Source organism: Mauremys reevesii, linkage group 8, assembly GCF_016161935.1.
Source record: "Mauremys reevesii isolate NIE-2019 linkage group 8, ASM1616193v1, whole genome shotgun sequence".
Lineage (NCBI taxonomy): Eukaryota > Metazoa > Chordata > Testudines > Geoemydidae > Mauremys > Mauremys reevesii.
The window spans coordinates 102,895,114-102,922,885 of NC_052630.1; the positions used below are offsets into that span (position 1 = coordinate 102,895,114).

General features: G+C 46.9%; 1 protein-coding gene across 1 annotated transcript; it reads right to left on the minus strand.

Moving 5' to 3' along the window:
* Positions 1–367: 367 nt before the first annotated feature.
* Positions 368–21,244, minus strand: LOC120371088 (cytochrome P450 4B1-like). Its single transcript, XM_039486590.1, has 12 exons — positions 21,049–21,244; positions 19,248–19,389; positions 18,068–18,112; positions 16,542–16,669; positions 14,778–14,902; positions 14,535–14,689; positions 13,604–13,710; positions 9,090–9,280; positions 8,666–8,799; positions 4,178–4,242; positions 3,256–3,338; positions 368–1,359 (listed from the first exon to the last, which is right to left on the minus strand). The coding sequence occupies exons 1-12, from the start codon at positions 21,232–21,234 to the stop codon at positions 1,191–1,193; spliced, it is 1,530 nt and encodes a 509-aa protein (XP_039342524.1). The 5' UTR covers positions 21,235–21,244; the 3' UTR covers positions 368–1,190.
* Between the last annotated feature and the right edge of the window lie 6,528 nt (positions 21,245–27,772).

Here is a 27,772-nt window from a genome sequence, read left to right on the forward strand (position 1 = left end):
CACAGGGAGAACCCTCAATATCTGCCTAGCATAAATGATGTGACAAGGAAGCTCTATTCTGGGGATCATGTAAGCATCCATCCTGGATTCGAGCGGGGGAATTAGAGGTATCTTGGCTCCAGCTGAGTGACTTTTTAGGGCCAATGAGAGCTGTGTGTGTAGTCTGAAGGCAGCCTGTATGGATCTTTGATTGTCCATGTTGGATCGTGTCGGAGTTTAAATTACAGAGAGCTCTGAGCCAAGATCTGAGCAGCCTCCACTGGAAGAAAGTTCAGATTTGGAGCAAAAATTTTAACTGGCTCTATTTCCGTAGTGGGCCAAACCAAAACTCCAGAGCTTCTCATTGGGTAGCAGTGTTCACCCACCTCTTAACTGGGAGACTTGGCCCAGCTCACACTTCAATCTTCCCAACCAAGCGTTGATGTTAATCCCTCATAGGGGATGAGAGCGGCCTTGGTGGTGGAAGTCACACCTTTGTTGTTGATGTTTGGCTGGAGCCAGCTCTTGGCAAGGCTGGGTGAATAGGTGATCAGTGCAAAATAGACCAATGTGCTACCTTGTGGGGATAAGTGTTGGGCTCAGTCTACCCTGGAGGTTAGGCATTAGTGAAAACTGCAGTGCACCAGTGTAAATTGTGTCTACACTTGAGGTTTGCACTGGTACCTAAAATCCCAGTGTAAGGAGGCCTTAAACCCCAGCTAGATTGCTGGCTCCCATAGGATGGGAGCTGAGGAGACACTTGGACTCCTGTGGAGGACGGAGAGCTAGCTCTGTGCAGTGCTGCTCTCAACAGCTGGCATTAGGGAACCGATGTGAAATTGCACTCAGAGCTCTGCTTGTGCCCTCAGCACACAGCGTGAGGGGCTGTGGAAAGGGGAGTTCTGCCTTTGACCCTGCATTGCTTGTGTCCTAGAGCATGGCACTGACAGGCAAGAGTGCTCCTTAGCTGGGGATGAGGCGCTTGGGATGCTTTACTCCCATATCCAGGTCTCCTCCCAACACTGCGCTCACTCCAGCTCTGGGGATGGGGAAGGCCGCAGAGAAACCAGCTGGTGCTGAGAATTCAGGAAAGGTTGTGGAACGGGTTGGCTGAAGTGGGGCTATCCCGTGAAATACCCATTGATTGCATTCCCTTGCAAATGAGCTGATCCTACTGACTCCCGATGTGGAGCTCCATGGTTCCTGCAGTGTCAGGGAAGTTTCTTTAAGAGCAGGTGGATCCCATTGCTGGACTTGAGGACAACCTGTGGTATTTTCTTGGGCGGTTTGGCTGGATCAGGAGCCAGCTCAAAGCGGAGCAGAGTCAGAGCGAGAGCCACTTTCAGCTCGTTCATGGCAAACTGCTTCCCGATGCAGTTCCTGGAAGAGGGAGAGGAAGCTTATAAGGACGTATGCTCTTGCTTAGAAATCAGCTTTCATTCACAAATCTATCCCGAAGCACTTTGCTAGCTGAGTGAACCAACCCAGCTCTTTGGGTCAGTGACCATTTTTCAGGTGTATGTACAGCAGCTAGCACAATGGGGGCCTCATTTCAGCTGGGGCTTTCGTCTGCTACTGTAATATATAGCCTAGACGAATCCCTTCACCCATCACTATAGTGCTGCCACTACTGGGTTAAAACATGGCAGCAGTTTAATAGTGCACAGCAACGTTACCAGGCAGTTTGGGGACAGGTGTGAAAAATGCTCTTCCCCATTGAACCTGCAAGGAGATCGATACAGTTACTCCCCTACTCAAAGAGATCTTTGCTGACCACAGGGGAAATTTTTCCAAGTCACATATATCAATTAGGCACCTCGCGCTCATTGGCTTTTAATGTGCTTAACTGCCACACACATGTGCATGGAATACCTCCCCCTACAAGTGATCCAGAATTCAGTCCCACGAGTGATGGCTCTGGAGTTGCTCTGTAATAATTTAGAGTGATGGTGTGCTGATTGGATTATTGCAGGGGTTCTCAGATTTTTGTACTGGTGACCCCTTTCACACAGCAAGCCTCTGAGTGCGACCCCCCATTATACATTAAAAACACTTTTAAATATATTTAACACCATTATAAATGCTGGAGGCAAAGTGGGGTTTGGAGTGGAGGCTGACAGCTCATGTCCCCCCCATGTAATAACCTCACAACCCCCTGAGAGGTCCTGACCCCCAGTTTGAGAACCCCTGGATTATTGGGATGTTTACTGTGCGAATATATTGGGTGAAACTGAATAGGAGGCAGTCGGGAAAGCCAAGCAGGAAGGCAAAAGATAAGCCACTTCTCCCCCAAACACTTTGGTGTCAAGAGACAATGCCAGGAGAGGAAAAGGCCTGTGAATGCAGGAGCTCAAAAGAACAATAGTGTGTTAAAAAAGGCACGCTCTTCTGAGGGGAGGAATTGTTCAGAGGACCCAGGCTGAGATAGGCACCCGCAGGGGTAACAGAACAAGTGAGGCCTGCTTAGGACCCCCAACAGGCAGTGATAAGCCTTTGGGTGAGATAGACGTGGGTGCAGACCACTGGCTGTTTTGAAATCTTTTCTCTCTAAGTGCTTTCTTCCAACTGTTAAATAACCTGCACTTTGGTTGTCAGAAGTCTGGCTGGTTGCTGTAAACCGCTGGTCACAGACTCCCGAAGGGAAGAACTGCAGGGGTCTGAACTGGGTTGGACCTGGTGGGTCCTGTTGGGCCTGGTCTGAGAGGGGAGAATTGCACAATTCCAACCAGGAGAGGCCCGAGGCCTAAGACCTGAGGGGTTCGCTCAGAGACCACAAAGGGGCTGGGGGTGCAGCTAGCCCACCATGGCACCGCGCCTCTACCAAGCGATGGTGGCATGTCAGTTACACTCCTTTGGAGATGTAAGGAGGCTTTAAACCCCAGCTAGATCATTGGCTCTCATGCGATGGGAGCTGAGGCGACACTTCGGTCTCCTGTGGGGGAAGGAGAGCTAGCGCCATTGCAGTGCTGCCCTCTAGAGTTTGCATTAGGGAATGGATGTGAACACTGCACTCAGAGCTCCATCCATCACAGTCTTTTGGGGACAGGCCACTCCAGGGGACGGCTCAGTGGGCATCGTGAAGCAGAAACAGGAGAGGCCAGAGAGTTCAATCCCTAAGAAGGAACCTCTGGAAGCTCCCGTAGCTCCCCCACTTGGAAGACACAGCAGTATGCAGCCAACATGTTAGTGCTCAGTGGGTATTAGCAGCATCCTGGCAGAATGTATTGCTTTGTTTTCAGCTGCCCCCACCCACAGAGTGAATGAAATATCCCCCACCGTGCTCCAGCTGCGAAGGGCAGGAAAGCATGGGAATGCCTCTTGGACACGTTCTCCGGTGAAAACCTCATGGGATCAAACACCTGCGGGAAGAGAGTTCAAAGGTCTGTGGCAAAGGCTTTTCGTTTCCAAACTACAGCATTGCTCGGTTTGACGGCAGCAACTTTATAGAAGCAGGCAAGGTGCATCTGACAACATTGCCCCCCTCAGCTTAGGCACAGGATGCAATTTCAGAGTCAGATGGGAGGTCAGTTTCAGCCCAGAGCCTGTTGCTGTAGCCCTAATGCAGGGGAGGAGGTGCTGAGGTGGAAACTCTTCTAGGACAGCCGCAGTGCGAAGGGGCAGTGACCTCCCCTCCCATAAGGGGCCGTCACAGCCCAAAATGTGAGCTGTGCAGTCACCCTGTAAGCTGGGGAGGTGCTGTCGCAACACACCCCCGGTGCAGCCCCCTACCTAAAGAGTGAGCTCTTGTGCTGGGCCCAGAGCACTACCGCCCCTCACCCACGGCTGCCAGGCGACTGGCAGGAGTTGCTGGTACAACCAAGAGCATCATCTGCTACATTTGCCCAAAATGCTATGAATCCTTATTCCACCTGACGTACCTGACTATGTGTAAAACCAGACCGTTCCACACCCTACTCTGTCTCTCTATGATACTCAAAATCTTTAGGGCAACCTCCTTTTTGCAGATCGATCGCACCTTTCATCTGGACAGACACTACTTGAATAAGATTGCAAAACACCTCGGTAAGGTCAACATTTTCCCGGCTTTACAGCTGGGGAAATGGAAGAAGGGAGAAGTAAGAGATGTCTTGCTCAAGGTAGTACGTGGCAGAGGCAGGGAAAGCACCCATCTCTCTTGGTACCCAGTCCTTTGTTTTAACTACGTGACCATCTCTTCTTTCTGTAAAGTTAAAAGTACCTCTGGATCTTGCCATATGGCTGGGTTCCTATGAAGAGAATAAATATGCACTGCAACCAGAGAACCTGTAAGAAAAATAAGAAAATAAATATATTCATCTCTAAGGTGCCACAAGTACTCCTCGTTGTTTTTGCTGATATAGACTAACACGGCTACCACTCTAAAAGAAAAATGTTGGTGACCTCACAAGGCAAACATCTATTCAGCACAACATGCTATCCTGTTAAAGGCCCTTAATCTTCTTAACCAACACACCTGCTGTCTGAGAAATATCTTGAGTCATTTCTACATACATGTTTTCACTCCCTTTAGCCCTGCAGAGGCAACGTTGAACTATGGGAGAATGAACTGGGATCTATTCTGGCTCATGTATCATCAGCAAAAGTGATAGGTCTCAAAATGTAACTGTAAGTGGGGAATCGTCATCGAGCTGTGGGTTTCTAGTGGGGTCCCACAAGGCCCTACACTATTTAACATTTTTATCAACGACCTGGCAGAAAAAATAAAATCACTGACAATGTTTGCAGATGACACAAGGATTGGGGGAGTGGTAAATAACAAAGAGGACAGGTCACTGATTCAGAGTAATCTGGATCGCTTACTAAACTGGGCACGAGTAATCAATATGCTTTGTAATACAACTAAATGTAAAAGTAAACATGTAGGTACAAAGAACATGAGCCACTCTCACAGGATGGGGGACTCTATCCTGGGAAGCAGTGACTCTGAACAAGATTTGGGGGTCATTGTATGTAGATAATCAGCTGAGCAAGAGTTCCCAGTGTGATGCTGTGGCCAAAAGAGCTAATACGATCCTGAGATGCATAAACAGGGGAATCTTGAGTAGGAGTAAAGAGGTTATTTTACCTCTGTATTTGGCACCAAGAGACCACTGCTGGAATCCTGTGTCCATTTCTGGTGTCCACAATTCAAGAAGATTGTTGATAAATTGGAGAGGGTTCAGGGAAGAGCCATAAGAATGATTAAAGGATTGGAAAACCTGCCTTATAGTGATAAACTCAAAGAGCTCAATCTGTTTAGCTTAAGAATGAGAAGGTTAAGGGGTGATATGAGTACAGTCTAGACTCTATAAGTATCTACACGAGGAACAAATATTTAATAATGTGCTCTTCAATCTAGCAGTGAAAGGTCAAACACAATCCTGTGACTGGAAGTTGAAGCTAGACAAATTCAGACAGGAAATAAGGTGTAAATTTTTAACAGATAGGGTAATTAACCACGGGAGCAATTTACCAAGGTCATGGTGGCTTCTCTATCACTGATAATTTTGAAATCAAGATTGGATGTTCTTCTAACAGATAATCTCTAGGAGTTATTTTGGGGAAGTTCTCTGGCCTGTGTTATACAAGAGGTCAGACTACATGATCACAATGGTCCTGCAGGAATCTGGGACTCTGTCAGGTGAATTCTGAGTGCCGAACCTATGTTACTAGAAACGATGTAATGGCAGTAGTAAACGGCATTGTAATATATTAATCTTCAGCATTCGTGGAGAGAAAGAACTTGGAGCGCCACAATACTATTTTTACAATCACTTGTGTGACAATCACTATACGTTCAGGCTGAGATTTTCACAGCTCGCACAACTGCATATTTACATTTTTGGCTTGTGAAAGTGGAGGGGGGGCTGATCTGGCCCTTAGTGAATTTCATCTTTTTTATTGATCTTATGCAATAACTAAACTCTCTTTTTAAAAAAAAATTACACTCAGTAGCCGTGCATGGGCGCCTTATAGAAGTGATCTAAATTCCATTGAAACTGGTGGAAAAAAATCCCATTGTCTTCAAGGGTCTTTGGATCAAGATTGGTGATTTATCAAGTGCACACCAGATGATGCAATATAATATAATTGATGAGCAGATTATCAACAGAGTCAATAGATTTTACGTCAGAAGCAGGGAATGGTTAGAAGATTGGGCAAGAGCACCTAATGATTAGGGAAGAATGATAGACATGCCGGCTGTACTTTGAACCTAGAAGAACAAACTGCAGTTAAAGCCAAGTAACGGCTCTGCTTCAGGTGAATATTTCACTAGCATAGTTATTGGGGCAAGGGTAACTTCTCCCCTCTCACCTCCTGCGGTGTGACTATTGCACGAATTAGTAAAACCAGAAGGTGACGGCAACATGACCCCGTGTCTACAAACCAAAGAAATAGAGAAGACAGACACAGGGTGGGGGAAGAAACACAAGGAGAGGAAACGATGTGATGGCAGCAAACAAACACATTAGTTCCATGACTGTATTGATTCATTGATTTGCGGGGAGGAGTTAGTTAGGAAGAGACTAGTTAAATGGAGCGCAGAGGAGAAGTGAGCAGGAGGGGCAGACGGGGCGTGAAACTGAGGTGAGGAGACTGAGAGGCGGAAGAGTGCAGAGAAAGGCAGAGAGCATTCTCCAGCTTTGACTGGAATGTCCAAAGGTCCTTGTTTTCGCACCTTCTGCTCCTACTGGCTTGCGTCTCTGGCTGGCTGCTCTGCAGTTCTCCCCCAAGGCCACGTGATGGGGAAGGGGAGGCACTGCCTGGATTCTAGTGATAGAGTGTGCGTGTGTATAGGGGGTTCCCCTGCACAGTTCTGGGTCTGGGGGATGCCGGGCTGGGCCCCATTTCTCCCTCTCCCCACAAGTGCAGCAGTCCCTGGCATAGTGCTACCCAACTGGCAAGTGGAGAGCATAAAGTCAACAGTCCCCTACCTGCAACATATTTTTCTGCAAGTTCCCTGCTCTTTTTTGGATGCCGCTAGAACTGGCGCTGCAAGGCATATGCCTGGGGCAGGACAGCGTGCTCTGGCCATGGGCATTGCAGGCTGGAATTAAATGCCATGCTATGTTTGTTTGCTTTCTGATTGTTTAATGTTTTGGTCTCCATTCACGTAGCATTTTTCAGTTGGCAGACTCATACCCATCTCACTGAGTGAAGAGAGGAGAGGCAACTGGAGAATTTGGTAAGATCAAGACAAGACAGGCAGGACACTATGCCAGGAAGTACAGGGTGAAATTTACCATGATGTCCTAAACAGTTGCTTAGGTAATACAACCCCTAAAGACCTCCATCATTCCCAACATAACAGAAGATAGCAATGATAGGGGTACTCAGTGTGTAAATCTCCTGGGCCTACCCAAAGCCCGTTGAGTCAATGGGAGTCTTTCCATTGGCTTTGAAAGGCTTTGGATCCAGCTCTATAACTGTTGTTCCCATCAAGCTCTCTGCCTTTACTGAGTCAATGAGACCATGACATGAGCAATTCTGGCTCAGTCCTACAGTGTATGGCCAAGCAGTCTTGTGGTGTGATCTTATCCAACCTCACAAGCTAACACAGCTCACTCCTAGAGGTAGTAGAATAGTTCAATGCAAATAATATTAGTTGCACATTAGAGTGCACTCTCTCTCTTTCTTGTCCTCCCTGCATTGAATGATTATTAGTAATAAAGATTTCCATTAGATTGTAAGCTCTTCTGGGCAGAGACTGCCTCAAATCATATGTATATGTATAAGGTCTCATGTGTATGCAATAGTGCCTAGCAAATGGGACTTCCTTCTTGGTTGGTGCTTCTGAATATCTCGAATATACAAATAATAAACAATAAAAAACAATATCTGGGATTTTCAAAGGAGTTTAAGGGAATTGGGCACCCAAATTCCACTCAACTCCAGTGAGATTTGGGTGCTTAATTCCCATAGGCTCATTTGAAGCTCCCAGCCAATACTTCACAGGAAAAGAATGTAATATTCTTGGGATGCAGGGGACTGGAAGCATTTCAGATGTGATGCTTTCAGCTGTTATGCTATATGGGGCTATATCTCAGTGGTTTGAGCATTGGCCTGCTAAACCCAGTGTTGTGAGTTCAATCCTTGAGGGGGTCATTTAGGGATCTAGGGCAAAAATCTGTCTGGGGATTAGTCCTGCTTTGAGCAGGGGGTTGGACTAGATGACCTCCTGAGGTCCCTTCCAACCCTGATATTCTATGACTAACAACATTCAGCCAACTCTGGCCAGAGTTGAGATGGGAGACCACTAAGGCATGCACGTGTGGAGCAATGGTTGTACCGATACAAAGCATCCCCTACGTGGACTTAGTTGGCAGGACTCCCATGGAATCTCAGGAGGAAATTGGCATTGCTATTTTCTAGCAAAGTCTCTGAGGTAGGGCAGGCAGCAGTCCCAGCTACCGTCCCTAGGGTGAATCACCCCAGGGCTCAGTGAGACAGGTTGGTACAGGAAAGTGCAATTTGTAATGGACATTCAAAGAATCATGTTACAATTTACAATGAAGACAGAATAGGCCATGGGAGCACCACAAACCGCTCAACATCTCCTAGATCTTCACTTGGATGTCACAGGAGAATTTCTTCCACTCTCACTGACATGAACTACATTCAGGACCAAAGTGTGACTTCAGTGGGAGTGGCATGTATGCGGCTGAAGGTAGAATTGGGCCCTTAAGAAGGAAGAGGCTAAACAGACCTTCTGGTAAGGTTCGTCCATCATGGAACGTGATGGGTTTGCTGAGCAATCGGGACACTCCAGGTACCGGAGGGTAAAGGCGAAGGCTCTCCTTGATGCACATGGTGCTGTAAGTCATTTTGCCAAGGTCATCCCTGAAAGCAAGCATAGGTGGAGAGTATGAATGAGTAATGGCCCCTACCACTATGAAAATACTGGCTAAAAGCATCAACATCAGCAAACCAAAGATCTAGAATTGAAATGCCCTTAACACAAGGGAAGCTTGGATTTGACCTTGGATCTCTCCTTCGTAGCATTGCTATACTAAGTGTTGATCCTTCAGTGCAGCACTTGTGAAATAGATCCATTTTTAATTCCTCCAGTTGAATACCTAAGAAAATAATCCCAAACCAAATTATATTAAACTAGTGAGGTAACATCTCACCACTGAATGGTCTCTCTGTCTCCCAGAATCTCCTTGATCTCTTCCCTGCATCTCTGCTGGTGCTCTGGGTGCAGGGCCATGCAATACAAGAGCCAGGAGACCCCACTGGCCGTGGTATCGTGACCCTCAAACATAAACGTGTCCACCTCAGCACGTAGGTCTTCATCGGATAATCCAGCTCCGTTTTCATCCTAGCAAAGCAGAGAGGTAAATTATCCCCAAACAAGTGTTCATTTCATTAACAATTTTTAGAGTGAAAAAATACACCTTGATTACTGGTGAAGATCCCAGGCCTGATTTGTCTTGTTTACACCAGTGGAAATCAGGTGTCAGTCCGTTGAAAGCAATGGAATTATGCAGGTGTCTACATGGTGTAAGCGAGATCAGATTCAGATCCATTGAGTACAAAGGCAGGCGTTCCCCTTCTAGGATAAGCAAGGCAGCAGAGATGGGCTATGGTTCAAGTTTCTTATCAACAGGTGTCAACCAACCTTCAGGGCTGACAAACTGAATATGAGCCACCAATGTGAACCTCTGACCTAGCCCATCCCTGATAGGTGTTTGTCTCGGCAGCCCAGACCACCTGCACAGAGCTAAAACCATTCTGGGGTGCATTAGCAGGAGTGTTGTATATAAGACATGGGAGATCATTGTTCCACGCTACTCAGCAGTCGTGAGGCCTCCGCTGGAGTCCTGTGACTAGTTCTGGGCACTGCACTTTAGGAAAGATGTGAACAAATTGGAGGGAGTCCACAGGAGAGCAAAAGAAAAAAAAGATAAAAAGTTTAGAAAACCAGGGGGCTCTCTGAAGAAAGGTTAAAAAGCTGGGCTTGTTTAGTCTTCAGAAAATAAGACTGAGGGGGGACATGGTAACAGTCTTCAAATATGTTAAGGGCTTTATAAAGAGTATGGAGATGAATTGTTCTCCCTGTGCCCTGGATGTAGGACAAGAAGTAACAAGCTTAATCTGCAGCTGGGGAGATTTAGGATCGTGGGAGATACATTCTAACTCTGAGGATGGCTAAACTCTGGAACAGGCTACCAAGGGAGGTGGTGGAATCCCCATCACTGGAGGTTTTTAAGAGCAGGTTGGACAAACACCTGTTGGGGATGGGCTAGGTCAGAGGTTCCCAACTTGTTTTTGCTGAGACCCCACTTTGGAGATTTATGTCTCATATGAGCCCCACTCTTTCTAAGAAACTGTATTTTTGTAGGGGGTGGCGTGCCTGGTACCCAGAGGGGCCAGGGCGGGTCCTCACCATGTAACAGTTGAGGAAGCCTTCAGCTCCCTGCCACGGTCAGACAATCTCTCAGGGGCAGCAAACTGCACCACGCTGAAGGGCCAGTCAGGAGAGGAGCAGAAAGCTGCACCCTGTGAGTACTGGCCTCCTTGCTTAGGGTGACCTGCAATCCCGTTTTTAAAGGAACAGTCCCATATTTAAGCCCTCCTGCAGGTGTCCTGACTTTTTCTTAAAAATGGGCAAATTGTCCCATATTTTCTGTCTCCTCCCCATCAGTACTGGTGGGTCCTGCTGCTGGCCAGATCCCTGCTCGCCAGCTGCCCGCCCACCAGCGGTGCGTCAAGGGGTCCAGTGGCCGATGATGGGGGTGGGTGTGCAAGGCTGGTGGCAGGCAAAGCTGCAGCGCGGGGCCAGCCGCTCCCCATGCTGGTCTGTCAGCACAGCCCCCACCGTGTGCTGGCTCCTGGCCGGCAGGACCCTGCCCCCCGTCCCCTTTCCGGCCGGAACAGGCTGCGCGCTGTGAGCTGCGGTGGGTGGTGAGTGCAGGCAGGCGCTAGGCAGCGGCCGGTTACGTGTCACCTCTGCTGCCCACCCATCAGCCCTTTACGTGCTCCCCCTCTGGCTGTCCTCTCCCTGCTTTGCCCCTTCACCCCCCCAGCCCCACTGCTCCTCCATATCCCCGCAGTGGGATGCGTCCCGCTCCCAGCGCTGGGCAGAGAACCAGCCCCTGGTCGGAGCGCTCAGGTCACCAGCAGCCTGGCCGGCAGGCGCCTTCCTTCCCCCACTGCCTCTGGCTGGGCAGCACCCCGGGAAAGCCCAAGATGCTTCGGCTCGGGGCGCTGGCCAGGAGGAGCCGAGCCCTGCGTGTGCCAAAGCCCCGCACAGCGCTGGCACGGGGAGGCGTCTCTGCCCCTCAGCTAAACTCTGGAGTGGCGGGGGGAGGGGGGAGAAGTGATTTCCAGCCTGTTCGTGTCCTGACCCTGCAGGCTTCACAGGAGCCCCCTGGGCAGGGGCTTAGCACCCTCTTCACCCCCACCCCCCGAGGTCCTGCCCCCAGGAAGCTCGGGGCTGCTCCGTCCCCTAGGCACCCTCCCCTGCTGAGCCACCTCTCTGGCTGGATTCACTGAAGCTCCTGCAGGCAGGTTCCCTGGGCCCTGGTGCACAAGGCATCCTTAGGGCTTAACCCCTTCCTGCCCACGCTGTAGCAGGGGCACAGAAGGCGGCTGGGTTAACTTGGTGGCCACCAGCAGCTTGGAGGTGTTCCCCCCACCCTGATCCCCTGTGGCTGAAAGCAGCTCCCATCCCTTCCCTCCCACACCGTGCTGAAACGCTGCTGCTGGCCACATTCTGGTGTGAACCGTGGCAGAAATCCGGGGAGGGGGCATGTGACCTTGCACGCGCCTCCCCCCCCCCATGTGTTGCCTTGGGAAGACGCGGTGCCAGGTACTGGGAGAGGCAGATCCGTCCCAGGGGCCCAGCCAGGCATGGAGGGTGGAGAGTGCAGGGCAGGGAGGGTCAGGTCAATTGGACACCCCACCCCATGTACAGGAGTGTGTGTGTGTCACGACCTCTCCCTGTGTGAACCCTAAAGCCTTAACCATAAGAAGGTAAATAAAAAGAATCCAGCTACACAGTATTTCTTTTGAACAGAGGCTCAGGCAGCGTGATGTTCATTTGAACGTTCGTACTGATCGTTCTGATTGATTGTTGGTGAAGTTGCTTAAAAACGCGTAATTTGACCTGGTGTCCTGTGTTCAGCAAAGGGAAATACAACCCTACCCTTGCTGGACAGCCCCTGGGCATTCAGCAGGGCCCCGTCTGCTCTCCCTCCGCAGGTTCTGTCCAGCAGGGGGAGTGGATGGGGCTCTGTGCCCTGGGGCCGCACTGAAGAGCCAAGATCAGGAGGGGGTCTGTCCGGCGGGGGTGGGGTGGGGTCAGTACTCCCGGGGTGCATCCTTCTGTCCCCGGCTAGCTGAGTCCCCACCTACAGAGGAGGGTAACTGCTGGTTGGTGGCTCCTGCAGGTGCGGCATTGGGGGAGTGAGTTGGGCATGAACCCTGGTCCCAGACCACCTGCACAGAGCCCCACCTGCTTCCCTGCCAGACAGAGCCCCCTCTTGAGCCTGGCCCTTCCGCATGTCCCCCAGGTCCTCACACCCCTCCAATAACCCCACCGTAGACACCCCAGGTATGCCTAGTCCTGCCTCAGTGCAGAGATCAGCCCAACTGGTGGCCCAGGGGCCAGATCTGGCCCCTGGGCCGATTCCATCTGGCCCCCAGGTGTCCACTCCCCCAGCAGCCGCTGCCCAGCACACAGAGAGCATTTCAGTGACATGCTGCACGTACCAGAGACTGTCTGTACAAAATGGCATCCTCTGTGCAGCATGGCCTTGTAAGTATGGTGCGTGAGGTCATGCTACGTGGAGGACGCCATTTTGTTTCTGTAAGTGGCCCGCACAGGTGCCACACAACTGCACATACCGACTGCGTCTCTGAAAAGGTTGAGCCACCCAAGGGCCCTTCCAGCCCTGCATTTCCTGTGCTTCTATGGTAACTACCATGTGTTGTCCACTCTCCTCAGAAGAATCCTTATTCTGTTTTATTTTTTCTATACACAAAGAGAAGTTATGTACTTTCAGCCAGGATATTTATTTTAAGATTACAAGACAAACAACAAACAATACAAGAAAGAAGAAAAGTAAAATCCCTGGAGGGGAGGGGAGGAGGAGGGGAAGGGGAGTGAGAGTGAGAGCACAGTGTGTGTGTGTCTCTCCCCTGTAAGAGTCTGCACTGAACTGAACTCCAAATGGCAGCCATCTCCAGCAGACCAGCAGGCACTTAGAAATTTAAAGATGCAGTAAACAGGAAACCGAAAAGGGAACATTTACCTAGTTACACACAGTATAGACAACACCCCCTCCCTGGAATCCTCCCTAGAATATGCCAAAGGGCTCATTCATGCTTACATGCTGTGGTGCCGCTGTTCCTGTACGTATTAACGTGCTGAGTGAAAAGCAACTCACAGAGAGGAAAGAGTTAATTACCCTCATAGCACCGTTACTACTTGTAGTTATTCATTCACTGAGCACTGTCCTTTGCACACCCTTGCTTGACATTTCTTCCCTTCCCTTCAAGCCCCGCTATCAGCTGACAGAATTAGGCATGAGGATATATAGGCTGGAGAAGCTATTGTCAACCACAACCAGGTGTGTCTGCTGATGACACTTAGGGAAACACTTGCTTGGCTGTTTACATGAGTATTTCAAACACTCACCTTGGCACACAGAAGAATGTCCAGAAAATCCAAGTACTTCTTCTTCTGGATCTTTTCAAGTTCTTGCTGATCTTGGAGGGACGTCTTTCTCTCTTTTATTACTTTATCTGCATATGAGAGTGGCAAATATATTAGCTACCGCTTGACATCACTGCGACCTGTCTGTCTGGAAAGGTCATGCTGTTGAGCAGTCAAAAGATCAGAGTCTGAGGGTCTTCTGCTTAATGCAAATGTTGAAATGGACATATAGTAGACGAGTGCAGGAGATGAGGTCTCTTAGAACCAGGTATTAGGAAGATTTTGTATTTCTAAAGTACTGTCATTGATGGATAGGTCCATCAATGGCTATTAGCCAGGATGGGAAGGGCTGGTGTCCCTAGCCTCTGTTTGCCAGAAGCTGAGAATGGGTGACAAGGGATGGATCACTTGATGATTCCCTGTTCTGTTCGATCCCTCTGGGGAACCTGGCATTGGCCACTGTCGGAAGACAGGATACTGAACTAGATGGACCTTTAGTCTGATCACTATGGCCGTTCTTATGTTCCTTCCACTGAGAGCTCTCTCAGTACGTTACAAACAGTGGAATCATTATCTCTATTTTGCAGGTGATCAAACTGACCTGTGGAGAAACGAAGTAACTTGCCTGAAGTCCCACAGTAAATCAGTGACAGAGCGAGGAATAGAAATTCATCCTTATTGGAATTTCACTGAAGTTCATGGAATTCCACCAGCATTGGATTTGGCCCTAGATCTACTGACTACCAGCCTTGTGCCTCAATTTTAAAACCATCTTTCTTCCCTGGAGAATTAGTGAAAAAGTTTCTCCAGGGTTTCCATTCATAGACAGACCAGCTAACAGTAGGTTAATCCCACCAAACTAGGCAACATCCTACAGTCAATAGGGGAAGAAAAGGAGGACATTGGGAGATACCTGTGTGCTGGTGTGCTAGTCGGCAGGCCTCCTGAAAGCGACGTCCTTGAGAACTGATTCGATAGATGAAATCATTATGAAATGGGACAAAGCGGATTCTATGAAACACCAGGTAGGTCAGGTCATAGACTGCTTTGATGTAGTAGTCTGAGTCACTGAAGGAAAAGAACAGTCAGATAAGGCTACTATGGATCTGGCTGACAAGAACTTTTTTGTTAGGATTTGAAAGCACCTGGCACTGACCTGTCAGTCTGGCAGTTGCTATGACAACTGAAGGCACATTTCATGATGCTGTCCAGGGTCATCAAGCTGACATGTTCAAAGAGCTCCACTGATTTATCCAGTGTGATCAACCGTTCCCACTTATCCTAACAGAGGAGAGAGAGATGAGGAGGGATGGGATTCCAGAAAAGGGTTTTGCTGACTACAGAGATCCCATTCAGTGCCCTTTATTCATTTTTGTTGCTTTCCATATCTGCATCCTGCCAAACCCCTGTTGCATGTTAGACCCTGCTCTGTAAGCAAAGACTCTGATCTAAAAGGCCCAATGTTAGCTGGGATTGACATTCCCTTTTGGACCAGATTACAGGATTCTTTATTTATGGCTGGAGATCAGGCCAAAATGAAAAACTAGATCTGAATTCTTCTTTCCCAATCTTTGGGGTCGGCAAGATCTGGATCTGCCTCAGGATTTTGTTGTCCTGGGCCTGAACTAGAAACCGAAATCCAAACATCCCTAAAGCAAGTTTGAGCCAGACCAGGAGTGGCTCACAGCCATTTCTATGTACAAGTTGTTTTCATGATATCCTGAGATTATTTTCAGCAAAGTGAAAAGAAACTGATCTGTGTAATAGGTCTTTGGCCAATTATTTTTGGTAGGAACTAGATCCAAATATGAGGGGAGAAGGGAGAATCCACATACAGTGGTGCATTGTTGATCTAATGTATTTTCTAGAATGTCTGTCACCACTAGCATATCTAATGCACAACAGATATAACCAGAAATCAAGGTAAATTAAGACTTGAGTTCATTTTTACTGGTTTCATAATTGATATGACTCAGCAGCAAGCCTCTCCACATAAATTAATGTCCTCTGAGCAAAAGTTCATTGACAATTCAACAGATATGCCATGCCAGAAGGATTTGGTTATCTGAGTCCAATCCAGCTGGATTAAAGGATGTGTCTACAATTTCTTTGATCTCTGCAACTGAGTGGATGTCGCTAGCAAACTGTTTTATTTGCCAGCATTGTAAACAAACCAATGTAAGTTTAGCAACAACCCTTATTAAAAAGGGAGACATGATTATTTCTAGGTGGTTAGAGCACACCTCAAGTGATAACTGAAAATCTGAAGACGTTTGGGGCCAAGTGCATCTCTTGATGTATCTCCACTATAGTCAGCGGAATTACCCCAGAGGTCAATTTGGCTCAGAGACGTAAATTATTATTAGGGACATACAATCCTTGTGAATTCGCGGTTTCTAGCTAAAGAGAGTATTTTGAGTTAAAAGGACTCTTCCAACAAGCTGGACTAGGAGAAGTGGGCACCTTATGGATGGTGCATGATAGTATATGAACTTCATTCGATTCCACCCTGAGCTCCTCTTCATCTACTCTTCATTCCCAGTTTCTGTATTTGTTTTGGGCTCAGTCCCCCTATTTTATACTAGCCCAAGTTTAGTTTCTTATCTGGCAGTCAGCCTGTTCTCCTCATTTACCTTCTATGTTCACCATCCCCAGGCTGAGAAAAGCTACTGTATTACTGTTCACTTTATTGGAAACCAGGTGACAGAAAAATATCTTGGGCCAGATTCTAAACTGATGTAGGTTGGTGTAGCTCCATTGAATTACACCAACTGGCCTCTTTACTAAAGGGTTGTAGAGCGATTGTGGGACGCAAACTGTTTAGAACATCTCGTTCCACTTTCTTCTAATTGTTCAACATCCGACCCAGTTATTTTCCTGGCTCTGCAGCTGAAAGCACAGTCGTGGTGATGATTCCTACCAGCATCACTTTGGTAGACTCTGCCATCAGTGAGACATAAGGTTTCAGCACATCATAATGAAACCCTGGGGTCAGCAGCCTTCGATGCTGGAACCACTTTGGCCCATGTAAGATCAGTAATCCCTTGCCTGGGGGCATATAAATAGCAAAGAACCAGTCAGATCACTTCACAGTACAATGAATTACTATTATTAATGTGTATAGCACGCATAGTCGTTTCAGTGCTTTGAAGAGAGGGAACATTTAAAACATGAATACTTAATTCTATACCTAAGCAAGTCCTCAGTGGATCGCATTCTGAGGGATGGTACCATGAGGAAGGAGAGGGAGTCTTAAGAACTTGATGAGAGATTAGAAAGAACACACCATTCGAGAGGAGGGGGGATGGCATTTACTGAAAGAGGGCAGGGGCAAAGGTGGAAGGGGCTCTATAATTGATGTAGTACCGTATTGGCGTTTTGATAGCAGCCACAGAGGGCCCTTAATAAGGCTGAAATTAGTTATGCCCCAGCAAGTATGAAATCTCTGTCGCACCAACTACAGCCGGGCAAAACCAATTTTCAATGAAAAGGGTCCAAAAACTGAAAACCGAAAATATTTTGGTTTTCCAAAATAGAAAATATTGGTTTTACACTGAAAACTTTATGGGTTTTATTTGATGGCAACCATTTTTCTTTTGGTTGGAAACCCAACGTTTAAGTTTTCTGCATTTTTTTCCCCAGGTTTTTTACTAAAAGCCGAAATGTTTTGCATGGGAGAGAAAAAATTTGCAACCAGATCTACAAATGGCATAGGTATTAGCAATATTAATACCCTGTGCCATGAAATGACGTGGTGCAATAAACATCAGCAGCTGGAAACAATAACACTAATGTCCAGAATTACCCTGATGCACAAAGTGTGGTTTTACTCAGTAAAAGCAGTATTATAGAATTTAGTGCGTATGCGCCTTGCTGAGTCCACACACACTTTGCTCAGTTTACAGTTTACACAGTTTACCAGCCCTGTAAACTCAGCTTTGGTTCTGAGAGTCAAGCTGGGTTTTTTCCTTCTCAGGCATCCTCAGTGACACCTGCTAACCCCATTAGTCTTCAGTGGGGTTGCAGTGATGGCACCGAGGGCATAGTCTGAAGACCATGAAGCTGAATATGTGTAATTGAGGGCATAATTTGCCTTCACAATCTCAATTGTGCATTGGTTATGGGGGAAGGTAATCACCGTCATCTGAAATATCAGATACTAGTCACTGTGGAGCAGGATTCTGGATTAAATAGATAAATGGTCTAGTCTAATATGGTATCTCTTGTGTTTGTCATGTCATCCCTTGTAGCTTTCCATAGCAGAATGGTCATCTTCTCTGGTTTTATAATAGCAAGGAATAGAGTAAATCAAATTACAAGGGAAGTGTGTGGCAAGGAAACTGAGGATGAGGGCTGAAACTCTGGACTAACACTCCAGGACATAGCATGCCCTTGATTCATTCATGAAACTGTTCAAAAGGATGAACGAAGCATGATTCTACATACCAATCCAGGGAATTAAGAATTTGTATGTTGAAAGACCCTTGGGATCTGTAAAATTCAACAGAGAAGATAAGTACAATGTTAGGAGTTGACACACCATGAAAACAAAAATCTAGATGCATTTCTAGTATGAATTCACTCTTCTAGTCATGGCGATGGAGCTCAATTAATTAGGAAATGAGTGGTATGGAAATTAGACAGCTAAATCTTTTTGTATTATTTAGTATATTAAATATTTAAAGAATGTTTCTTTTCATACCATTAATACATTTTAAAGAGGGTCTTTTACATATATCTCATTAATTAGATGCACACGGGACTGGGGAGGGTGATGGGAAGATGAGATTGGAGATATGGGTGAGGAAAGGGAAGGGAAGGCCATGGAAGCTTTTAAAGTTGAGGAAGGACATTTTGTGCTGGAGGAATAAGAAAGTCAATGGAGATGCTATTGCCAGATCAAGGTATTAATGTGCCAGGTCCAAGCCACATCAGGGATCACATCGACATCAATGATCCACCAGGGCAGCTGTGCTCTGTAGGGTCATGATGCAACTGTTGAATCAAATCTGAGAGATTAGGCTCATCCAGACTCTGACCGCATTTAGGATGTGCAGCAAGAACCTCCTCTTTGAAGAAGCTTTCCAATCCTAATGGGAATAATATTGAGATATGCCTCTAGATAGTAATCTCTACAGGACAGAGTCTGTCATTTGTTCTGTGTTTGTATAGCTTCTAGTTCTAGAATACCGTGGCCCCGATTTAGTCAAAATCCCCAGGTACTACCACAACAGAAATTATAATAATTAGAGCTTCCTACACTACAAAGGGAGAACAACTGAAGACCTGGGATGTCATGTAGGAGATGTTCTGTGCTGCTTTTCCTGGGAACAACTTAGATACTATGGTGGTGGGTGCTCTAGGAAACCCTAAGACAGACACATTTCTGAGGGTGCAGGTGTTTGGTTCCTATTTCCCATTGAGGGTGAGTATATAAAGTGCCCCAATTTAACGGAGAAGAGCTACGCATTTGGGAAGGGTATAAAGGAGGGAATTGCAATAATCGACAGAAGAGACAAGCGGGAAGAAGCGTCTGAACGGTTCTCTGTGGAAATAACACTTGGCCTTTGCACTGGGCGAGGGCATTAAGTGCGAACCTTTCTGAAATAAGCTCCAATGACCGTACCTCCATGGCCAAACACAGTTTTGGCATAATCAGGGTGGTTGACTGTTAAGGAAGCCATGAAACCTCCAATCCATCTGGGGTAGGCATAAGGGTACTTTTTTGCCCAAGACAGCAACTGGTTTAATTCTCCACCTTGAGAAATCTGCAATGATAGTGAAAAGAGAGTGAGAGAGAGCTTAGGGAGAAAGGGGTGAAATCACCTCAGCGTGCAAAGTCTGCACAAGGCCATCTGGGCCTCTCGAGGCCTCTCCGTGGGAGATGGGGAGCAGGTGGAGTGGATTTGCAATGAGGGGTTCTGCACCTCAAGATGGAGGGAAGATGCCATGCTGGCCCCAAACTGGCTGGGGTAGAGAGAACCAAAATCTACACACAGTGGCTACACAGTTCCAGAGGGAGCTGCATTGCAGCTCTGTCTCCTTTGCAAATCACAATGGTAATGCTTAACACTCCCCTTGCACTGGGGAAATGAGGCAGCTGCTTGAAAAATGTGCTATTTTTTCAGAGAAATGTCAACAATTAAACTTTTTGTCAACATTTTCCTCTGAAATTTTTAAATAAAAAAACTGAAACCCAAAACCAGAAAATGTTGGGGGTGTTGAAAGCTGTTCTAAGTTACAATTCTTAGGTTTAAACAAATTTCAGCTTCAAAGAACAGTTTCTGGTTTTTCATCAAAAAAGGAACACCGTCAAAAATGAAAATTTCCCATGCAAAATTTTTGCTTTAGACAAAAAGCCATTTTTTTTGGCCAAAATTGCATGTTGATGAAATATATTAACATTGCAAGAGGCAAAGCAGTGCAGAATCAGGCTCAACATTTTAAACCAGTGATATTTAGAACTCAGTGGGTCAGGAGCCAAATTACTGATCAACATTACTCAAAAGAGCCACAGTAGTGAGAATTCATTGCTTCATTTACTATAGTACTATATATTCATCTTCAAACAGTATGACAGGGGAAGATTTAGTTTATATCTATCTATCTATTATTATTATTATTCTCCTAGCAAGTTGACTGACCAAGTATTATTATTTTATCAACTACAATTGGTTAATAACACAGTACAAGCATCCTGATTGGTTAATAACTTAGACTGATTAATAGTTAAATCACACAGTAGTTTTATATCATGTGCTGCAAGGATCTACAGGGGACACATTAAAGAGACACTTGCAGATCGAGAGTCACGGTCTGAGTATCACTATTTTAAAGATGTATTTGATGTCAATCTGTTTGAGTTTTGGTGACATGAACATTGCAATTGGATACAACAATGCATAAAGCCCCAAATGGCTGCCTCATGAAACGCTGAAAATGTTTGAAATAAAAATTCCCCATATTCACACACACAGCAGAGCTTAGTAGCTGTGAAAACCAACTCAAACCTACTTCCTACAGAGAAGATGCCTCTTAAGTGGAGGCAAGAAACTTTTTTTATGTTGCTCCTATTAAATTTGATCGCCAAAGTCCTGATCTTGGAAAGTATGTTTAACTATAAGCAGGTCAATAACCCATGTCAAGTCAATGGGACTATCTGTTTGCTTAAAGGACCGGAGCTGAAAATTGGACACAATTCATACTGTGGCTGCATTTTTATTTGTCCCCCACAAACATGACACTAACATACACTTGTGGTGTCTGTTAAAGGGTAGGACAAGAAAGCCGCCGCCTGCCAGGATCCTTTCCTACCGGACAGATTTCACAGACCCCGCTCACTGTATTTACCTTCTCTCTGCCTATTCTCTGTTGAAACTAATCGAGATGGTATGTATATAGCTGCATAACCCCACGTCTTTCCCTACCTGAGAGTTGTGGCCATACAGCCAGTGGCTGGGGGGACCTGGGAAACTCTCAAAAGCTTTGAGGAGCTGTTGTCTCTTGCGATAGAGCTGGATCGCTTTCAGCAGCACGTAGATGAGGCAAAATCCAGCAGCCGGGTACAGAAGCAGAGAGGAAGGGGTTGCTATTTTCTCCAGCGCAAAGGCCATGGTCGTGCAGCTTCTGTGGCACTGACAGGCTCTGAATCTCTCAGTGTGCTCACATTCCTTTTGGGTCTGGATTAGCCAATAGTCAAAGCAATATAACTCCGTCCCCTTTCCCACACAAGCTTGTGTGGAATGCTGTATGCCGAATAACCTAGTGGGAAGGTACAGGAGAAAGTTCTGAAGTTCTCACCAGCACTTGGCCAGACTTTGCTCTGCAGGAGAAGACCCAACTGTCCTGTCAGTTCATCTGTCTTTCCCCCCACTTCAGGCATTTAGCAGTGCCCTAAGGAAACTTCTTATTACAGAGGATTAAGAAGAAACTTCCCATGTGGACAGGTTATCCTATCACGGCAGGATTTCTTGCACCCTTTCTCTGAAGTCGCTGGTGCTAGCCAGGATTGCCAGAGGAGGATGCTGAACTAAATGGACCTCTGGCCTGATCCAGTCCATATTCCATCCAGTCTTATTTTGCATGGTAGAAGGTGCACAAATGCCCACAGTGCCACCTAGTGGTCAGGTGGGGGTCAGCAGGCCGTCTTCCCCTTGAAAAAGTGGTCCTGCCTTTCAGCGCCCCACCCCAAGGATTAACCATCCTCTTCGTCAGCGCTATCACCTTAGATCAGTGGTCCCCAAACAGTGGGGCACGCCCCCTAGGGGGGCCTGCCGGAACATTCCGGGGGGCATGGTGGGGTCTGGGCCAGCCCCCAGCTCCACTCTGGCTTGCCCCCTGCTGCAGCTCCTGGCCCTGATCACAGCCCCACTCCCAGCCACGGCCCCAGCCGCAGCGCCAGCCCTGCTCCCAGCTGGAGCCCTTGGCTCCCAGACCTATTCCTGAGCCCAGCTCCTGACCTTGGCTTCTGGGGGAGGCACAGACAAGGTAAGGGGGGGAGGGTGACAAAGTTTGGGGAGCACTGCCTTAAGTGAAGGTCCCTGGTGCTGTAATGTCCTCTGGGACTGGATAGGAGAGCCCGGGCCTGTGCTCTCCACTGGGCTCTGGATCAGGGCCAAATGGTGGGCAGCTACACTGGACACCTTGGGGTGTCAAGCTGCTTTCCCTTCCTACTCCTTTAGCTTCATGGAGTAAGTCACTTTAGCCAAGTCTCTGACCTGCACGCTCAGTCATTTCTCTCTCCTTTGTAGGTTTCCACTGGTTAGTGCAGTCAGGCCTCGGGCAAGGAGCTCCTGGGCAGTATTTTCCCCTCAGAGCACCAGTCTGCTCCCTTCTACTCTGAGCCGCTCTGCTCTGCTTCTCCTTTTAAGCTCTGCCTCCAGTCTGTGCAGGCTTTGCAGGTTTGGCTGGTCAGGGCCGGCTTGGCCTTACATTAGCTTCATGGAATGTAGCGCTTTATGCAACAACCCTTCCACCAGCCAACCTAAGAGAGGCACAGCTCTCGTTGCAAGAGAACTGGCCAGGCGTAGGGTTGACATTGCCTTGCTCAGTGAACGAAGGTCAATTGGCAGAGATGGGTGCAGGATACACATTCTTCTGGGGAGGTTGCCCAGCCTCAGAGCCAGGACAACTGGATGTTGGCTTTGCCATTAGCAACTCCATTGCTTGCAAGCTTAAAAGTCTACCTAAAGGCATAAGTGATTATCCGATGGTTTTGTAGTTGCCATTGAAACATAAGAGGTATGTTACCACCATCAGCACTTATGCTCCTACCATCACAAATGTTGAAAACGAGAAAGAAAAGTTATCTGGCAACTTAGACAAACTCATCGTGCCTACATCGGCATCAGATAAATTTATTATCTTAGGGAGACTTTAAAGCAAGGGTTGGCAATAATATCTGCTGGCCTGCCATTGGACAGCATGAGACTGGGAAAGAAAATAGCAATGGAACACTGCTACTTTGTGAGTGGGTCAAGTGTCAATTAGCAGTCGTGTGTACCTTTTCCCGCCTATCAGACAGAAAGAAAATATCATGGGTGCATCCAAGAGCCAAACAATGGCCTCTTATCCACTACATCATTGTCCAGTGGCAAGATCTACACACAGGATGTACAAACCACTGCAAGCATGGAAGGGCAGACTTCTGGAAAGACTACCACATGATCTCTCCAAACTGTTATTAGTTATTCAACCACTGTATTGCCAGTCATCATCTACACCAATCAGATGGCTCAACAGAAAGTGACTATAAGATGAAGTGGAGCTCTGTAATAACATTACAGCAGCTATGTCTGACCCTGCTGGACTGACAACCAGTGTTAATGTAAACAGTGAGTGGGCAACTTTTTTCAACATGGTATCTCAAGTCACTCTTTCTATCTTGAGTACAGCAAAACAACATCGTCAAGATTGGTTTGATGAGAATGGTGGAACACTATGGCAGAGGAAGTCCAAGGCTACGCCAACCACCAGGAGACCAAAGATTTCTCTGCTGATTTTAAAGACGTGTATGGTCTGACACATACCCTTACAGTGCCCCTGAAGAGCGTGGATGGCCTAACACTGATCCTGACAAAGGAGAAATATTTCAGAGGTGGCAACAGCATTTCAGTGATGTTCTGAACACACTGTCTAACATTACAGACAAGGCACTAATAAGAGTAGTAGATCATCCAACATGTAATGACAACAAGGACACATCCCCATCTCTTGATGAAGTCAGCACTTCAATCTGTGCCATGTGTAACTGCAGGGCTCCCGGATCTGATGGCATTCCTGCAGAAATATTGGAATATGAAGGTGAGATCCTGCTGAGGAGACTTCATGAATTCATACTCAATATATGGAGTACTGAAGACATATTGTATGATGTCCAAGTTACCACCATTGGTTTGTTAACCCAGGGTTTGAGCATCCACACTCATTTGTAACCCTAGGTTAGGAATTGTGGAACCCTGTGTCCCAAACTGGGGCTCCAGTGTCTACATTGATTTATTCAGGCTCGAGTCCAACCACCTATAGCCCAGCCTTCCTAGTGCCTTCCCAGAATGTGGCCATTCTAGCCCTTTGTTCATGGTGCACTATGGGAAAACTTGACCGTCCACCAAGCTTGACTGCCCAGAGGACAAAGAAAGTCAGCCCGAGGGATACTTCTAGGGAACTCCCAGAGTACAAATCCCGTAGGGCTGTGTCTACACTGCAAAGCAATATGGCCTGAAACCTGGGTCCCATCTTGACTTAGGCTCTGGACCTCCACCCCCATGGGATGCTCATATCTTGAGTCTGAGCTCTGAGCATGATTTGTGTATAGATGGAAGGAGGGTTAGGCTTGAGCCTGAGCTCAAACCCTGAGCTTACATGTCAGTGTAGACATACACTAAAACATTAATTAACCCTCACACCCATGGTGAGGCTTAAGCATAAACTCCTGGGTTTGGGGGGTGTTTGGAACAGGGGTTTTGGTTTTGGCCCACTATAAAAATAAGGTCCATTGGTGCATGGTGGACCCTGATCAAGTTACAGATCTGCGGTTTGTCCGTTTTACTGATGGGTAAACTGAGGCACTCAAACACTGGATTCATCTATATTAAGGCCAGAAGGGGTGTTGGATCATTTGCTCTGATCTCCTGTATAACACAGGTCATAGCATTTTACCCAGGGATTCCTGCAGTGGAGGGAACCGTCCTTCCCAGCTATGTACATAGACGCTAGTGAGGATGATAGGCTTGCAGTTGAACAGGGGTGACCTTGATAAGATTGCTTACACAGTGGGGAAAAAAAATCTCTGACCTTGCCCTCTGGTACCCCCAGTGCTCTGATGGCTTATTGAAGCAAATCAGTCACATTCCTCAATGAGTGTGTTTTACCAGAACAGCTACTTCTCTGACCTCTTGCATTAAAGCCCCAGGGAGATATCCTGAAATTCTACAGACATACAGAGCCAAATTTGGTGTACGCAGCCTGTTTGCACCAGGGCGGAATTGGGCCTATAGTGCAAAGAGCAATGAAATATTTAGCGGTTACTTGCGTCCTGTTCTTGTTTCAATAGAAACTGTGAGGTTATCAGCATGAAGATTTCTATAGCCTGGCAGACATAAAGGGCCAAAAACTGAGCTGAAGATCTGACTCAGAATGTGCCTGCATTTATAACCCTTAACCCTCATAAGGGCCAGAAATGTACTTCTAATTGGAAGATGACATGTTTTTCAAAGCATACAGAAAAATCCACACTAAACCCAGAGCCTTGGAGTGACCAGGAAAACTGATCCCTCAGTTACTGAACATAGCAGCTTTCCACCTAGTTGGCTTCTTTGTTTGTTATGTAACTAGTGATAGTTTATGTAGAACCTAAGACAATCAGAGATAATTTGTATTAAAGTCCAAGGGTGATTTAAGTGGTCTTTTCAAGAAGCAGAAGGAATGACGGAGACTGCAGCCAGTCTGTTCCAGAAAGTTTTATTGGGAGCTTAATATTTGCTAGGTATCTCTATGGTTGTTACTCATTTTGTATCTGCCAACTAATTGGTAGCTTATGCTGTATGTTCTAGTTAAATAATACCATACACTTGAGTTTAAATGATTAAAGAATCACTGCCCCTTAACATAACCACAGATGCACTGGCATGTGACTGTTCCTTGGTAGTCACATTTCTTGGATGATTTCATAGAATCATAGACTTTAAGGTCAGAAGGGACCATTATGATCATCTAGTCTAACCTCGTGCACAACACAGGCCACACAATCTCACTCCTGTATCAAACCTGTGTCTGAGCCACTGAAGTCCTCAAATCATGGTTTAAAGACTTCAAGGTGCAGAGAAACTTCCAGCAAGTGACCCATGCCCGACGCTGCAGAGGAAGGCGAAACCCCCCACAGGGCTTCTGCCAATCTGCCCTGGAGGAAAATTCCTTTCTGACCCCAAATATGGCGATCAGCTAAACCCTGAGCATGTGGGCAAGACTCACCAGCCAGACACCCAGGAAAGAATTCTCTGTAGTAACTCAGATCCCACCCCATCTAACATCCCATCACAAGCCATTGGGCATATTTATCGCTAGTAGTCAAAGATGAATTAATTGCCAAAATTAGGTTATCCCATTATACCATCCCCTCCATAAACTTATCAAGCTTAGTCTTGAAGCCAGATACATCTTTTGCCCCCACTACTCCCCTTGGAAGGCTGTTCCAGAACTTCACTCCTCTAATGGTTAGAAACTTTCATCTAATTTTAAGTCTAAACTTCCTGATAGCCAGTTTATATCCATTTGTTCTTGTGTCCACATTGGTACTGATCTTAAATAATTCCTCTCCCTCCCTGGTATTTATTCCTCTGATATATTTATAGAAAGCAATCATATCTCCCCTCAGCCTTCTTTTGGTTAGGCTAAACAAGCCAAGCTCTTTGAGTCACCTTTCATAAGACAGGTTTTCCATTCCTCAGATCATCCTAGTAGCCCTTCTCTTTAAGGCACTTTACAGAGTCCCAAAGAATCCAGCCTGTTCCAGCGCACTTTAGTGTCGCGGACAATTGTGTGTGTGAGACAGTAATGATTTACAATGAGTGTATTTGGAAGGTAGGTGTAACTTGATGGCTAGATGTAGTGTATATTACTTGGATGATAGAGCCATCTCTCCTTTCTGTTAGTGTTCTTTTGTAAGAGGCACCCTTGGTCACAACTCCAGTTGAGCACCTCCTCTTGGTTACTCACCAGACTGCTGTGAGCGAGTCAAGCCGTGGAATCCCCTGGGTGTCCTAAGCCTCCAGAGGCTGAACAGAGTCCAGGCACTGTCCTTATCTTAGGGTCTGGAGTCCTTCTTGTCTCAGTGCCTGCCTTGCGTCCCGAAACATGGAGCCTTCTCCACCCAGCTCTTCTATTCTGCCGTTGGCCGCTCCATCTCCTCTCCCTTTCCTGCCCATAACTACTCTGTGGCTCTCAGACATCTCCCTGTGAGTCCTTTTCTAACCTTTCAGGCCCTTGCTCAAGTGACTCCTAGAACAGCCATAACAAATGATAGACCTCGACTAGGCAACTTCATTGCCAGACATCCTCTGTTCTGACAAACCAGTTTTCCTGGTTGAGATCTAGACTATTGTTTAATATGTTTGTATTTGACTAGAGGACCATCCCAAATTAACAACCCTCTGTTGTCAGCCCTGTCAGGATTTCAGTTCAAGCTGGAGGTAAAGAAGGAACAGAGAACACAGCACTCAAAGCCCACACATTCAAAATGGAGTCTGCTGCTTGATAAAGATATGCCCAGAGAGTCCATAATCTCACACTGAATCCACAAATCGCACAGATTTCCCGAACAGTCATACCCTGACAATCAGTAATCCCCTTGTTGGGGAGGGTGGCGGTGTTGTCTAGTGGCTAGGACACTATATTGAGAGACTTGGGTTCTACTCCCAGTTCTGACACTGCATGACCTTGGGTAAGTCATTTCCCCTCTGTTTCTCGCCTCATCCTTTGTCCGTCTTGTCTATTTAGACTCATCGGGACAGGGACTGTCTCTCACCATGTGTTTATACAGTGCCTGGCAAAAGGGGCTCCAATCTCTGTTTGGTTCTCCAGGCATTAGAGCAGGGGTCCCCAACGCGGTGCCCGCGGGCGCCATGGCATCTTAATGCACCCGCGTCCTGGCCCCCG

Bases quoted from the DNA above. Each gene is read 5' to 3' on its own strand.
- LOC120371088 (XM_039486590.1), bottom strand. From the start codon at position 21,234: ATGGCCTTTGCGCTGGAGAAAATAGCAACCCCTTCCTCTCTGCTTCTG. The intron at 18,113-19,247 runs GTACGGTCATTG...TGAATTTTACAG, and splicing joins AACTGTGTTTGGCCATGGAG to ATCCCAAGGGTCTTTCAACA. The intron at 4,243-8,665 runs GTCTGTTTAGCC...TTTTTCTTACAG, and splicing joins TGGACGAACCTTACCAGAAG to GTTCTCTGGTTGCAGTGCAT.